The following is a 16183-nucleotide window of genomic DNA, read 5'->3' on the forward strand; positions in this document are numbered from 1 at the left end:
TACTGTTGAATCTGTTTAATTTTAATGTATTCGTAGACATTTTATTGCCTTTCGGACTTAATAATTATGGCTATGTCACCAACCTGTGTCCTCTATACCACGAGGACAAAAAAAAATAAAAAAAAATTGATGAGGTGGCTACACATCTCACCCACATAGATTCTGCCGCAGCCCAGTTCCTTTCTCTATACTTATAAAGATGCTCTTGGTATGTTTTGGGAGGCCATGACTCTTGCTTGTTTACCTTGACTTAGCTTGCAATAAGCTTGTGTGCAGGTAGGAGGAGATTCTCAATGGCAACTTCACATGGAAGTGGAGAAGCAGAACTTAGAATAACAAAGTCTAAGCCGGTTGTTGTCCCTCCCCCAATGAAGACTTATGATGGGCTCTATTATTTGTCGCCTATAGATGAGATATTGATGGGTCCTCTTGATATTTTATTTTGCTTTGAGACAGATGATGAGAAGAGGACAGAGAATCTCTGTGAAACAATCAAACAAGCCTTGGCTAAGGTTCTGGTTCATTTCTATCCATTTGCAGGGAGTCTTGTAATGGGTCCAGATGGAAATTTTATGGTGAAATGCACAGGAGAAGGTGTTTCATTTGTTGAAGCAGTTGCAAATTGTGAGCTTCGTGAGTTGGGCGATTTTACGATCCTTGATCTCCCAAAACAAAGACAACTTGTTCATGCTTGGAATGAATCAGAGAACCCTTCAGAAATACCACTGCTTGTGGTGCAGGTAGCTAGTTAATATATACTCTAATTAATTATATGCAACTTCCTTTAGGTTTACGGGTTATTAGTAAGGCATGATTTCAATGTAATTTAGGAAGTACTAGTGATTCTTCCCCAATAACGGACGGGTGGGGGGGCTATGGGGGTTGCAAGGGCATGCAGCCCCTATCTAGTAGATACGTGGAGCTCAGACCAAAATTTTTGGGTGTCGTCTATATATTAAGAGTAATTTTGCACTTTTGGGCATGGGTTTTCTCTATATTATAACAGGTCAAAAATGCTATATGTAGGGTTGACCTCTTAAGGAGACGCTAGGATTAGGGATTTATAATTTTCTTTATCAGGAATAGTTGAAGTTCTCGCTCGGCTGAGGACATAGTCCATCTTGGGTGAACCATGTATATCTTTGTGTTTTGTGTTTATGACCTCTTTTTCGTTTTTTGTTTCTTGCTAATCGTTGTTCTGCTACGCTTTTAATTCCTAAGTCCTAACGTTATGATCATTCTAAATTGTAGTTCTAATTGTATTTAGGTGACAAGGTTTCAATGTGGAGGTTTTGTTATTGGATTAGCAGTGAACCATTGCATGTGCGATGGAGCATCATTGCTTGAATTTATGAAGTCATGGGGTGAAATTGCTAGAGGCTTACCCGTAAGTGTTGTTCCATTTTTAGATAGATGTATACTGAAGCCAAACCAACCCCTTGAAACTGATGAATACAACCATGACAATATTTCTGCAATGAGCGAAGATGGATCAAATGTTTCTTCCTATCTAGTACGACGAGATGAACAGTCTATATTCAAATCCTTCTCTTTTGATCTCCAAAAGTTGAAGCAACTGAAGAAGATAGCTGCTATGGAGGATGATGGAACCATAAAGGGTACTACTGCCACAGATTTTGAATTGATCATGGCATTTATATGGCGAGCACGAACCAAGGCCCTCAAATTGAACCCTTCTGAGACATCAATGCTTTTGATCATTGTCGATGGACGGCATCATCGATTTGGTCCATCAATTCCAGAAGGGTACTTCGGCAATGCCATTTTGATTACAGGCTGTGAATGTAGTGCAGGAGAACTAATAGAAAATCCACTGTGCTTTGCAGTTGATTTGATCAAAAGGGGACTAGAATTGGAATTCATCCAATCACTAGATAACTATGTGAACTACATTCAATTTGTAAAGGTTACTGTAGAAGCAGCCAGAACAGAATTACTACTAGATAGAGCATTTGTGGGTAACAAATGGTCTAGATTTCTTTCAAATGATATTGATTTTGGTTGGGGAGGTCCCACGCAAATTGCAAACGCATGTCCACAGAAGGAAATAGTTGTTGTTCATGCCCAGAGAAAGGGTAGTAAGAACAAGATTCTAACATTGGGTCTGTGTCCTTCGGATATGAAAGCTTTTGAGGAGATGATGCAATCAGAGATGGGAATTCAAACTTGTACCTAATCCACTTGTTGATGGATCAACCCCCCCCCCCCCCCACCCCCACCCTTTTTTTTTTTTAGCTCTATCTACTCATATAAAAAATAAAGCAAATAAAATGGTTGTTTTAAATTAGTTACTAGTTTAAATAATCATGGGGTTTCTTTTGGTCCTTTGATGTAATGTAATAGTCCCAATGTTTGTTTGTATAATAAAACTTGAATGCAAACAGCATGATTGTGAAATGATGATCCAAAATTAAGCACACCTGCATTTTCTAGATCAAATAGTTGAAAATTGTAAGTGCCATATAAATAATTCGATTAAAGTTATCTAATCTGAGGTTTAATTTATTTGGGAGGAATTTTTTGTTTTTTGCTAAAGGTCAGCAAAAGTATATAAATAATTAACAAATGTGAAGTTACAAATGCCCTTCAAGCCTCTATTCTACATTTGGCATGGCCATCAGCAGAAAATAGACTCAAAGCAAGGAAGATAGTAAATTACATAAATCGAAATCTAGACCTATGTTGAAGGTTCCAATCAAGCTCATAAGTTATAAAAGATGGAGAAGCATCCCAAATCTTTGAAGTACGAGTAGTAGCAGCATGCTTGGCTAGCTTGTCCGCTATTGTATTTATTTCCCGATAGAAATGAGATATAATCCAAGTTATGTTGTCCAAATAACCTTTGTGGTACCACCATCTTTGTAAAAAGCACCATGGAATATTCTATCTTTTGATGCAAGAAACAACAACCTGAGAATCACATTCTATCCATAAATTCCTAATTTCTTTCAAAGATGCTCGGTGTATTCCATGGAAGAAAACAACAAATTCAGCCATGAAGTTAGTTCCAATTCACTCATAGATCGCACAACAACCCATCTGAGAAGATGTACTACGAAAAATACCACCTGTGCCTGAGCTGCTCGGATTCCCTATAGAGCATCCATCTATACATTATAAAAAATATCACTCTACTTCCCCCCCCCCATCTAAAAGATACAATCTAATTGTCCCCTCCATAAGAAATAACTATTAAGTACCAATGGGGTTGGTAGCCTAGTGGTGAAAATGCCCTCAACCCATCATCGCTCGAGTTGGCTGATTGTGGGTTAGAGTCTTGACATGCTCACTATCACCCATTGGTCTTACGGAAGCACTGCTTGCCGTGCGGCGGCTTGTCTTGGGGGGCTATGATCACTACGACGGAACACCCTTTTCATTACCAATAAAAAAAAACTATTGAGTCATGATGAATTTATTTTTCTTGATATCCAAACTACACTCGATATATCTTCCTCTTCAATCTGAAACCCTAGGCTCCTAATTGGTGATGCCCAGTTTCAAAGCCTTTTCAGATCTCTCTCCCTCTATCAATTTGAGAATTCAATGTACCCAAAACTTTCTAACACAATGAAGTGAAAAAAAAAAAATCTTGATTAATCAAGCTCAGAACACTAAATAAAGTCATACATAATACAACTCTAGCTCAACAATCGCAGCAGATCCCTGTACGAATCAGGTGATAGTCTCGGCTCCTCCGTGAACATACCCCCTTCCTTCTCCAAACTTGTATTCCCTGAAGCCAGAAACCCCAAGAAAGATCACAATCGTACCGACCAAGAATCCGAACTATAAAACCCACTCCTGTATCAGTGTTGGGCTCAAGAGAGAGAAATGACGAAGGTTTCAATGATGGTCTCCGGTAAGGAAGGGATCGCTCTCTGACGGTCTCCATTGCTTCTACATATGTGTCTTTTCCACTATAGATTTCATCCTCTTACCTCTTCTGCTTCAAACTTAAATCCGATGAGTATTAATCAATCTACCCTTTGATTTTGTACATTTTTTGCCTATGTTCATCTTCTGTTCTTCGTGCTTGCTTCCTTTACTGTGTTGATCTTCTTCTATTATCTTTTTATTTTTTCAATGTTTTTTTTGTTCATTCTATTGCTCTGTTTTTCAGTTCTTTGGTGGTGGGTATTCTCAAAAGAGACAAGTGGAGTCTCAGAGACGATGGTGATGGAGGGAGAGGGATTTGAAAGGGCTTCGATTGCTGGGCATCACCAATTGGTAGCCTAGAGTTTCAGATTGAAGAGGAAGATATGTCGGGGGTAGTTCGGGTGTCTGAAAAATAAATTCATGACTTAATAACCATTTTTCACTAAGGGGGACCATGGATAGATCTTTTCAGATTGAGGGAGGAGGGTGATATTTTTGAAAATGCCTTGGGGGTATATGATATTTTTGCAGGGGGATGGGGGAGAGGAGTGATATTTCCTCTTAATTAATTTATTTTGAGGGAGTTAGGAGTGGATGATGAGGTGCACTGGTACATATCACCGTGGATGGAAATGTAAGTCGAACATGATTGAATTCTCCCATGCCTATAATTTAATCAGATATTTGGCAGTATATTCTTGTGATTAAGACCATCTCTACTGCATAAGTTGTACAAGATATTGGATATATTACCATCCAGAGTATCTTATTTGGTCTTAGAGAGGAATAGAAATTTATAATACTTAAGATACAAAAAATCACAAGCAAAATAAAAGCATAGATGAACATAAAGAAATAGAATCGATAGCTTTCATTTTCATTTTCTTTGGGAGAATTGAAAAAGAATTTCGGCTCCGTATAGTTGCAAGGGAAAGTAAAGGGAAGCGATGTGAAATTTTCATACTTAAGAAAGAAATTTTTGTAATTATTATCCCATGTGACTATATCACTAACTCCAAATTATTCCATATTTGGTTATTAAAATTCACTTGATTTTGCATCAAAGACCATATGTTATAAAATATAAAATAAAATTACATGTAAAATATAACATTGTTGAATATGATGAAAATTTTAAGTAATTTATACAATCACATGGAATCACATGAGGTGAGGTGATGATTACAAAAGACAAATTTCTTTTTTAAATTTGAAACTTTTACTTTCCTGCCCTTTGAATTTCCCTTGCAATCAGTCTCTGGCATTCAATCATCTAACATCTAATAGAAAATATGAAAATACAAATATTAGCTACTTCATCTACTCAAATAGAACTCAGACAACTCTAATATCCCCACCGAAATTGGATGGCTAAGCTGACAACTTGTCTCGGTCAGGCAGTTGAGTTGGTGTAATACTTAAACGTAGATCAGTGTTCCTAAGAGTACTTGAAGCCCCTAGATCGGTCTAAGTAGTCAAATTTCTATGTTAGATGCACATGGTTAGATTGTTGAAGAAAATAAATATTTGTGCCACCTCTGGTTAAAAGCACCTATTCCAACCACTTCTTCATGTTGCCATTGTCCTTTAGTTTGGCATCATCAATGAATTTTTTTGATGTTGACAATGATGTGCTGCAAATTCAATGGTACGTTGGCTACACTGTCTTTTAAGGAATCTTTTCATTTTTTTTATTTTTTTTTTCTTTCGAGAGAGAATCATTGTCGGCCTTTGCCAACTAATGTTGGTGTCAATGAGAGCTCACGGGGTATCTAATGAGAATGAAGGAGCCTGACTGTAGGTTCTAACATACCCTACCCCGATGGCTCATTCACCTATAAAATGGTGTGAAAATCCAACCACCATTGTTGTTGAGCTATTAATAATAAAAACATCTCATTGATCTATTTAATGTTTTCCGAACCGCCACCATGGTCAGGATTGACTTTACTAGCTCCATCAAGCGCAAGTGAGTATATTTCCTTAATTGGTAACTGGTATTGATCATTCTTCTTAAACTGGAGACAATGAATTGAATATTTTATAGACTTATGTGTTCTCTTAATGTGAGCATTCAGACTTTTGCTAATGAGGCTTGATATTTCCAAACTTGGGCTAATTTTTCTTCTAATTATCACTGGATTGAAAACAATGATCTTCATCTTTGTGATGTATTAAATAATATTTCCACCAAAAAAAAAAAAAAAGATGTATTAAATAATATATCCGGAAAGATTAAAGGGGTTAGTTCAGAGAATGTGATAAGAAAATGGGAATTTTACCCTTGGATTTCAAGAAACTGGGTCCTGAGTTCATCGGCAACCCCAATTGCATCCAACAGACTCCATCCGTTCTTGAAGAGCGTAAGTAAGGTTCCACTGGTTCGAAGCGACTCCGCTTGCTCGAGCACTAATGACCGGACTCCAAGCCTGATTACGAAAGCAATCTCATAAGTTCTAAGAAAAATCGAAATACAAAAACATCAGGGTTCAGATCGTGATGGTTGATTAAGGGTTTAGGGAACTGACCTATGAAGGGACAATGCGGTTACGAGACCTGCGATTCCAGCTCCGACAACAACAATATCCTCCTTTCGGACATACGGACGAGCTTCAACAAGAGAAAAACGAATGGGTCTTGTTCTAGCCCGAAAGTGAAGAGCTGGAGAACAACAACAAGGGGAGACAGGGGAATGGAAAAACAGAGGAGTTGAAATGGTAATCGTCATTGCAGATCTCTGCTTTCATCAGCTATGTGGTGATCGCATGGAATAAGAGTGTGTGAAAACGAAGAGGTAGCCATCAAAACTAGTGGCGTAAGTGATGCTGCTTGCCTCAATCAGAATCACTAGTAATACTTTCCCAGGAAGATAAAGATTAAAGAGTGGTGGAGACTGGTCATGGAGTCTGGAGAGCATGGTTCTAAGTATCGGTATCGGATTGGCCTTTGTCGATATTAATACTGTGTTACTGACTGATCAGGAATTTGGGATCGGAAATCGGTATCAGAACAAAGATAAAACCATAAAAAAAAAATATATTTTTGATAAAAATAAGAGTAAATTAATTGATCTAGACTGATATGGCCTATCAAAAATCGATATCATATCATTATCGGCCAAGATCGATACCATTACTAATAATTAAATCCTTGCTGGAGAGAGAAGCCCAATGGCTTTTTCTAAAATACTTTAGGGAAAAGGTTGGGTATACCACCGATATCAAGTATGCTAGCACCCATTGTGTCTATCTCTCTCTTCCCTTTTTATGAAATGACCTTCATATCATTCCTGAATGATACTCCATCATGTGTTCCTATTGGTGCTATCCGCTAGCATACTTGATATCGGCGGCATACCTCTCCCTCTCCCAATACTTTATAAATGTAAAACTAGAAACAATCATCCAATCTTTTTTCTTCTTCTATGGCAGAGAGATAGGTATGCAAGCATAGTACCTAGAAAATAGGAATGCTAGTTAGATTTTGATCGTCAGATTTGATCAACTTGAATTAAATTGTTGGATGGAGAGAAGATATACAATTTTTCAATATACTGTTGCTACACCTTTCCTCTCTTCTCTAGAATCTTGGTTACCCTTATTTAACTTGTTTTTAGGCATATGATCTCTGAAACAAATTTTACCGAGCTCTAGTTCTCTTAATCCCCTAAATCAAATGTTTCTTCTATGAGCCCCTTGAGATTAGCTTAAATGAACCTAGTAAAATCGTATTCCAACTACTTTGGTTAGAAGGGTTTCTTCCCCATCAGTCCTGTATCAGTTAGAATGACTTGGAACATGCTCTGGAGCTAGAAGTGATGGATATGTAAATAGATGGTTCTTGGACAGTGTTTGAGTGCAATGGAATTGACGATTCAGAGAAGGGGTTGTGGTAGGAATTGTGATCTAGACTTTGCCATTTTCGGCGATAAACCAGCTATTGGCCCGGAGCTTGGTAGACTCCTTGTGACCGAAACTTTTGGAGCCTCCGCCGGTGTTGCAGGAACGTTTCAACTTGTCGATGGCAGTGATGCTTCGAGCACATTGGCCGGAGAAAGGGGTCGTGGTTGGGGTAGTAGTACCATAGAGTGGCGGTATTGGACAGATTTTGTAAGACCTCGCCACATGAACGAATGAGATTTTTTATGTTTTATCTAAAGTTTAAAATCCCGCTAGCATACCGTATTCCTAGGTATTATGCTAACATGCCTCGCTAGCAACTGGTTTATTGCTGGAAATGACAGAGTCCAGATCGCTATTTCGACCACGACCCCTTCTTCAGATCGTCAATTCCATGGCACTCAAACACTGTCCAAGAACCATCTATTTATATATCCATAACTTCTAGCTCCAGAGCCTGTCCTAAGTCTAACATTCCTAATTCATAGGTATTATGCTAGCATACCTATCCCTCTCCCTTATTTTTTATACATTTTTAATTTTTATTTCTCGAGTGCAAAGTGTGACCATCATCTTCATTTGGAATAACTCAAAACCAAATTGAAACTGTTTACCAAAATTGAATCGTTCACATTGGATCTTACTCCCACAGAGTCCTCGTACAACCCACTATCTCTCTCCTACTTACACGGTTAACATAATATGTAAAAGATAATAAAGATAAATAAATGACAAACAATAACTAAAGATAACTAATAAAGTGTCCCACAACACTATTTCCACCTCAACCACTATCTAATGTGAAATGGGAAAAATCATTCATTTGAGACGAATCATGCACGTAACAAGAATTATGCTTATGTTTTTACAAAGGGTGTGTGCACTCTTGGTAGACCTGACCAATCATGGTTGAATACAAGATTGTATACGAATTATAATTGGTAAAATTGGTATTGCCTCAGCCAATATTGTTTGCTAGCGTGCCAATCAACAGTACAATTAATGCCAAGATAGTGGTACCAATTGTGATTGTGAACATTAAATTACGGAGGAGTTCTTGAATGTGCCAGTTGTGATTAGTAGTGCTAGTGTAGTAAGTGCCTATGAGTATCAACAGTATTGGGGAGTGAGTTTGTGTCAGGTGCTAGTGTCATCATTGTTGGATTAGCCAATAGGAGTGCTTGGTAGTGTATTGAGAAAATTGAATTAGTTTTGAAGACCATGATTCACCCGTCGTCTCAGTGTCAGGGGAAGTTGGGTACCGGGTGCATACTCGACACTCAATGCCTCCTAGGAGACACTGGCATCGGCATTTCCTCGTCCTCACTGAACGGTGTGTGTCCTCTCCTTGGGGAGGAAGATTAACATCTTTGGGTTCGGAACTGAGTAGTGTACGATTGCATCAAGTGGATTTCCTAGTTTATTTGCAAAAGGAGCATCAATCTTTAGTGGTCAAACCACAAGCTCTGGAGATTTAAAAATAGAGATGTACCTTGGTTCAGTGGCGTATTGTGAGGACAAAGATTGGGAAATCCTTTGTGGGGGTTTCCTGATTCCTCTCACCCTTCTGATAATGTGGTATAAGGGGGGGGGGGTGGTTTCGATCCATCTCTCCATTTCTTCACCATTTATTGGGGGATCAGGTTTCTTCTTTTATAGATTAGGGGATTTAGAGGGCAATGGGTAGATTATGGGTAGAAATTAGGATTTTTTTTTAATATTTAATCATTACACTCCACCTTTCAAGTCCTCCTCTTATCTTTTGTGCAAGAAATCAAAAGTAAAACGGAAACTACTCGGAGTGAAAAGGTTCCCTTAAAAAGTAATTTATCCTAATTTGTATGGGTAGAATAGACACAATATACTAGATATTTTATCCTTTTCGTATCCATAGAATAAGACTATATGGGTATTAAAGGTAAGATTGTTTAGATATAAAGTTACAATTCCCTCACTAAATGACATGTGTTCATAAAGAGAGTTTAAAAATTCAACAAAAGGGGAGAATGAGACAAGATCCGGATCCTCTCCATAGAACCCATGGATCATAGAGTGATCCCATGGCTAGGAGGACTCGGGCACACGTCTCGAGGCCACCCCAGCTTTTAAATCACTCTATGATCCAGATCACTCAATCTCTCGAGGTCACCCCAATGAGACCTCATGCGATTTACATATGTAAGTAGTCACCATTTGTTACATTTAACGCAAGTAGATCCCCCTCTTTCTTTTGAATAGCTTGGCTTAGCACATTACTTTTGGCTTGGCTAGGTAGCTATGGCTTGGTTTGGGTTAGGCTTCATTTGAAAAATTAGGCTTAGGTTTTAGTTAAATTTGGAATAGGCTTGGTGATGAGCATAATAATATGTGAAATCTTAAGGATATAAGTGTACATTTTGTCCCACTTTGGATAATACTACTTTTATTTTTTTTTTTTTTTATTTTTTAGTTTTCAAGTTTACAAGAGAAAGTGCTTAAAGTGAATCAAGAACCAGTCCAAAGGTGGGACCCACTCATTGGTACCACATCCTCTCTCCTACAAAATCCTGAAGATTATTCTCTCTCCTTGCCACCTCACAAGATCTTGAAGATGCTATGCAGAGATTCCTTTCTGATTTAACCAAGATTGCAAGATATTGGTTAATATTGCAAGGAATGAATAGAATTTGTAATTTTGGAAACGGATTCTCTCTTTCCTCACACAATATCTCAGAGAATGAAGATTTTTACCAAGATTTTATTTTATTTTATTTTCTTTCTTTTCTTAAAGAAGACTTGTAGAAAGGAGGCAAGACAAAATCCCTATAAAACCCCCTTCCTCCCCCCTCCTAATTATTATTCCTCTTAGTTTATTTTATAGTTTATGCTTAGTTTTCTTCTCTCTCTCTCTCTCTCTCTCTCTTTAGTTTTGGTTCTTCTTTATTTTTGCTCTAATCACTTGTGTAATAGTTTTTATGTCAATTAATGTAAGCACTTTTTTATTCAGCCTTTTATGTTTTTGATTTATGCAATTGAGTTGTAATTTTTAAAGTTATAGTTCTAGGCTTAGATCTAGGTGACAAGATCACAAGCCGTGGATCATCTTTTTTTTCAAGTTCAGTTTTTTTTTTTGTTTCAAGATTTGTTTTCTCTGGTACTAGAAATTTTAGATTTGATTTATTCCAGATCTGATTTTTAGTATTGGTAGTATCACAAATCACCCTAGCTTTCAAGTTCAAACATTGATTCAAGTAAGTAGGTTCCTTCAGTAATCTTCTCTCCCCCCTCTCATTTCCTCTTCTGACTACCCTTTCTTTCTTAATTTAGGATTTTAATTTTAGTCGTTACATTATTGCTATCCCTTTCCCCCAAGGTTCATGGCTAGTGTATGTGTTGGATTTTCCCTCCTAGCCATAGAACCATCAATTTTTTACTTTTATTTTAATTGTCTCATTTTCCCTAATGTCAAGTCGAGTAACCCTTGTAAAAGTGACTCTCTGGTCAAGTAGGGAAGCTCATATTATGATGCATCCCTCGGGCTAAGTAGAGAAACTTACTTGTGAGTCTCTCTCTAGCTTTATCCCATTTCTTTTACTTTATTTTTATTTCAGCATTTTTTTTCTTTATTTATTTATTTATTTTAATTGCGTGGGTTGTTTATTTTTAGTTATTTATTTATTTAATTTTAATTGCGTGGCTTGTGTCTTTAAATTCTTAGATGACGAATGGTTAGGACGTTATTTTAGATACATATGTTTAGGATGGTAATTAGAATTATATCACAACTATTAATCGGTTCACTTTCGCATTATTAAAAGAAATAAAAAAATAAAGTGTCTGCTCTCCTTGTGTTCGACCCGTAGCTACACTGATTCATACGTTTGCGGTTACATTTAAAATCTCAAACACTTGGCTTAGGTTCAAGTGATTTTGTTTAATTTAGCTTAGGTTCAAGTGGGTTGGTTTGGTCTAACATGGTTTTAATGTGGTCCAGATTTTTAGGACACATTGCAAAACATCCGGCCATTCAATTTTCACGTATGAGATATTGATGGATCCCTGATTTTGAACACTATTCAATGATAACAAAGATCGAACACATGACTGGTTCGATTAGGGGTGTCAACGGTCCGGGTTGGTGCTATTTCGATCCGATTCCACCAGTTTCGGTGTGACTTTGGAATTGAACGAAACTGACCCATTAAGGATTTATCGGTTTCGGTCCGGTGTCGGCTTTGGTGCGGTTTGGGTTTGGGTTGGTACCGGTTTGGATTTATCAGGTTCATTTCGGTTTGGATCGGTTTTTTAAACTGGTATGGAGCCATTAGGAAACAACCAAATGCTGAACTGCTGAAGCATTTAGGCAATTCAACGAGTATTTGAAAAATGAAAAACAACCGATATATTTAACTTAAAACTAGTTAAAAATTCCCTAATATATTATTATGTTTGGAGATTGTTAATTAACTAGGACTTGATGAGATAAAGAAAACCAATTCAAAACAAGATTGTATCTATAGAGACCTTATACAGCTTGGACGAAGACAGGTAAAAATAGTTTGAAGTGGAAAGAAACTAAAAGCAAAACTCAAACAGAATTCCACACTATACTAGGAATAGAATTCTAACTAAGACTAGAATTTCTAAAGAAACTTGGAATTTTGAAACTAATGAAACCGTGCGCCATTCTTCTTCTCTTGGCATTGATGCTAGTGCCTTGATACTGCATCTGGATGCCATAGATGTCCTCTGAGTCTGGGTTTGATGGCTTCCATACCTCTGCTAGAGATGATAGTACATTGACAACATGCCTCATGTCTGGTCTTTGATGTAGCTCACTAGCACAACAATGTTCTGCCAACTCAACAACAGTGTTGATGCTAGCAAGGGTCTCCTCACAGAGGTCAAAAACAACCAAATGCTGATGCAATTAAGCAATTATAATGCACCTAAGGTTGTCACTACAAAAATTTTACAAAACAGGAGGCACTAATGAACTGTAGAGTTAATAAGAGTCACAAATCTTTAATAAACAACGAAAAAGGCAATTCAAAACCATATGCCAGACTGCCAGTGAAGCAGCAGTAGGTTCGTTAACAATACGAAGAACCTCTAAACCAGCAATACGTCCAGCATCCTTTGTTGCTATCCTTTGGGAATCATTGAAGTATGTTGGCAGTGTTACCACAACTTTGGTGATTTTGTCATTCAAAAACTTTGATGCATCATCCACAAGCTTTCTCAACACCTGAAAGCAGAAAGAATTAGTGTTTTCTCATTAGCAAGTTAAATGAAAACTATATTTCAAACCCCACGAGTGAAAAATAAAATTCAAGCATACAGTAGAATACTAATACAGGGAAAAGTTTTCCCAACAAGAACAACAGCAACTACCGATTTATCTTTCTTACAATATATACAAATTAATTGTCATTGAAAATATTATAAGGCCTAAAAGATGAAAAATAATCTACAAGTAGAACAAAAGATATGACAATAACTCCAGTAGATCCAAAAGCTTTTAAACTAAACAAAGCACACACGTGAAAAGCATAGTTGTCAAGGTGGCTAGGTGACCCAAGGCGGTGGAGGGGTGAAAAACAAAAATGACACCAACAAGCCGCCAAGGCACACCTTGACAACTATGTTAACAGGAATCTAGATCAATTGCAGATGCTTTAAAATTTAGAAGACTCACTTCCCTCCATAAAAAACGAAACCAAGTGCTGTAGTAAAAGATACGGCTGGGAAAAAAATGAACAAACAATTGCACATCAATAAGTTAAGATATTATGTAGAAATATTAAGAAAAAAGTCAGAAGGACCACCATGAGATCCCTTAGACTGTAAAGCAATAAGGCTATAGTTCCAAAGATAAACCTGCAATAAATATATTTCCAATGGCTCCCACAACACTGTTGTCATTTATCCACAGGTATATCCAAAGACAAACCTTATCAAATCATCTACAGTTAGACCGTACATAAAATAACAAGCAATAGAGGCATTATAATACCTAAAGCACTAACCAATGTTCAACTAATGAATATATGTAACAGAATAAACCCCTTGAAGATATAAATTTGGATAACCCATATGGTTGTGCAACTACCACAGCATGCAAAAAGCAATAACAACCAGCAAACAAATCAGAGATGTTAGAATTTGCAAGTACCTAGGAAGGTCTTTCTCTTGTTGCAGGCAAGACCCGGGGTTGAGTCCCACCTTTACTCTCCCATCCCTTGATCCCCCCCCTTACCCCGATACAAAAGTGAACATAATCACCATCCCGTAAGAAATTTAGACTGCAGCGAAGCTTATATAGAAAAATGAAACAAGTACATGCAAATTAATGGTAGAAGGTGCTCAATTGGATGAAAAGGAGTAGAGGCCAGCTAGAATACAACAGCTAAAATAGCAGATTAGAAATTAAGTAAACTTGATAGCAAAAATGAAGCATATAAGTGGAAGGTAAAGAAGGAGGAAATCGCAAGAGACAATAGCATACCTGAATAAAGTAAATTCCACCATTAAATGACGTGTATACAATCCTGAGCTTCTCTGTTTGAAGGCCTCTTGCCTATTATGGATTAGGAATGAAGAAGGTCAGAATAAGGCAAGTCAAAGTATCAAACAATATTACTGAATTATGGTGGAAAAAGATCAACCAAATACGCAAGTCAAAGTATCAAACAAACCAATAACCACGGACCACCTAAAAATTAAAATGATTCAATTACGGAATCACCCACCGAAAATAGAGATAGTGTGCCAATAACTATTGCAAGTCAAAGTATCAAACAAACCATAGAACATCCACCTAAAACATTCAAAGAGTATTTAATATTACATCAAAATATCAAATGACTATCTTCTTTCTCAAAATATTTTGATATTCCCTTAAAATATTGCAGCCCTTTGTCCTCCAAAATGATGTGTTGAGTAGTTACTCTTAAGACCACAAGTGTGTCCTACACTCTTACCATTCCAAGAAACTACAACCAAAAGTGAAAGAAGATTTAAGACAACATAGTGACACTGTCAAAACATAAATTATGAAATACGTGCAAATGTAAACTACGGTATACCTATTCAATAAGATTGAGCTTATCCTTCTCTAGGAGTAGGACCAGCTGAAGAACTAGCTACTGCACCTCTCTCCTTTTCAATGTGCAATAGTTTCAGTACATTTCTAAGTGCATTATCCACATCAGTGGGATCATCAAAAGGCTCAACTACATACAAAGTAAAATAAGACACTAATTAACTATTTAAGACAATTAAAAATGAAAAATTACCTCTGAAGTCTATATCAAACATCCAATCCCGAAGGCATATTAATGCTCCAACATTGGTAGGTAGGAGTTTGCTCCGATATTTATCAATAACGCGGCCCCCTGCGCTAAAAGCCGACTCTGAAGCAACTGTGGAAATTGGTATAGCCAAGACATCACGAGCCATTCGAGCCACATCTGGATACTTTGACCCATTTGCTTTCCAGAATGCCAACACATCATACTCATCATATTCATTATCATTGAATGGGATCATGGGTTCATCTAGATATATATATCCAATTGAAATTTACTTCCATTATCCATCTCAGCAAGCTCGAATACCATAAATTCCTATGAAAATTGAGAAATAGCCGAAATATGAATCATTAATAAGATTAGCAATGAATGTTGAAAACTTGCATTAAAAAATAAATCAAAATTACTATCAGAATGTAAATTTACTTACAAATCTTGTTCTAGATCTCCCAGGACGATGGGTAAGTGTAGGAACATCATAGTCACTTGGTTGCATACTCTTGTACTCATCAAACAATTGATATAAAGAATTCCTCACATTGTTGCACATTGTAGATGCATTTAAGTCCAGGTTGCAAAGCTTAGAAAATGCCCATTAGAAAATTCCCAAGTCACAAAACTAAGTTTATATCGAGGATCAAACACCAAAGCAATGGCCAAAATTGGACTATAATCACTCCAATATTTGTCCAATTTTTTTTTCATTTCCACTGCCATTGGCTTCATAAAGTTGAGCCCACGTGATACCTCTTCTAATAAACTTTTGTGAATCTCCCAAACATTTTCAAAATATAAATTTGTTGTGGGATACTTGGAACCAGAAAGCAAAACAGTAATTGCATAGAAGAGATACAAAAAACTCGTTAATCTCTCAATCTTCAACCATTGTTCAGAACTATGACAAGTTTTAAAGTTGTCATCCACTAGTCCAAGGCACTGTTAGTTAAAACGCGTTTTAAACGTGTTTAAAACACATTCCCTTTTTTTTCCGTTTAAAACGCGTTTTCCCGTATGCTATTATACAATCCGAAAAAAAACGGAAACGGCAAAAGAATCTATTTTAAACGCGTATCCGTTTTTTAAGGGTAAAAT

At 37.0% G+C, this 16183-nt stretch overlaps 2 protein-coding genes across 5 annotated transcripts; one reads left to right on the forward strand and one right to left on the reverse strand.

Moving 5' to 3' along the window:
- The first annotated feature begins 233 nt into the window (after nucleotides 1–233).
- On the forward strand, nucleotides 234–2418 carry LOC122067930 (omega-hydroxypalmitate O-feruloyl transferase-like). The gene is made up of 2 exons (XM_042631770.1): nucleotides 234–740; nucleotides 1268–2418. Exons 1-2 carry the CDS (start codon nucleotides 294–296, stop codon nucleotides 2195–2197), a joined length of 1377 nt encoding a protein of 458 aa, XP_042487704.1. The 5' UTR covers nucleotides 234–293; the 3' UTR covers nucleotides 2198–2418.
- Nucleotides 2419–2572: 154 nt separating this feature from the next.
- LOC122067928 (monooxygenase 3-like) lies at nucleotides 2573–6776 on the reverse strand. Of its 4 annotated transcripts, none has more exons than XM_042631765.1 (3): nucleotides 6429–6776; nucleotides 6183–6329; nucleotides 2573–2931 (listed from the first exon to the last, which is right to left on the reverse strand). In XM_042631765.1, the coding sequence occupies exons 1-3, from the start codon at nucleotides 6626–6628 to the stop codon at nucleotides 2844–2846; spliced, it is 435 nt and encodes a 144-aa protein (XP_042487699.1). In that variant the 5' UTR covers nucleotides 6629–6776; the 3' UTR covers nucleotides 2573–2843. The 4 variants fall into 4 exon arrangements, with proteins under 4 accessions (XP_042487699.1, XP_042487700.1, XP_042487702.1 ...); XM_042631766.1 differs by lacking the exon at nucleotides 2573–2931 and adding an exon at nucleotides 3598–3757 and having other exon boundaries at nucleotides 6429–6774; XM_042631768.1 differs by lacking the exon at nucleotides 2573–2931 and adding an exon at nucleotides 3807–3967 and having other exon boundaries at nucleotides 6429–6774.
- Between the last annotated feature and the right edge of the window lie 9407 nt (nucleotides 6777–16183).

The sequence above is a fragment of the Macadamia integrifolia genome, unplaced genomic scaffold, assembly GCF_013358625.1.
Source record: "Macadamia integrifolia cultivar HAES 741 unplaced genomic scaffold, SCU_Mint_v3 scaffold3241, whole genome shotgun sequence".
Classification (NCBI taxonomy): domain Eukaryota; kingdom Viridiplantae; phylum Streptophyta; class Magnoliopsida; order Proteales; family Proteaceae; genus Macadamia; species Macadamia integrifolia.

Coding starts and splice junctions, on each gene's coding strand:
- LOC122067930 (XM_042631770.1), top strand. CDS start 294: ATGGCAACTTCACATGGAAGTGGAGAAGCAGAACTTAGAATAACAAAG. Junction 741..1,267: donor TACCACTGCTTGTGGTGCAG/GTAGCTAGTTAA, acceptor AATTGTATTTAG/GTGACAAGGTTTCAATGTGG.
- LOC122067928 (XM_042631765.1), bottom strand. CDS start 6,628: ATGACGATTACCATTTCAACTCCTCTGTTTTTCCATTCCCCTGTCTCC. Junction 6,330..6,428: donor ACCGCATTGTCCCTTCATAG/GTCAGTTCCCTA, acceptor TTTCGTAATCAG/GCTTGGAGTCCGGTCATTAG. Junction 2,932..6,182: donor CAGTTTCTTGAAATCCAAGG/GTAAAATTCCCA, acceptor TGTGATTCTCAG/GTTGTTGTTTCTTGCATCAA.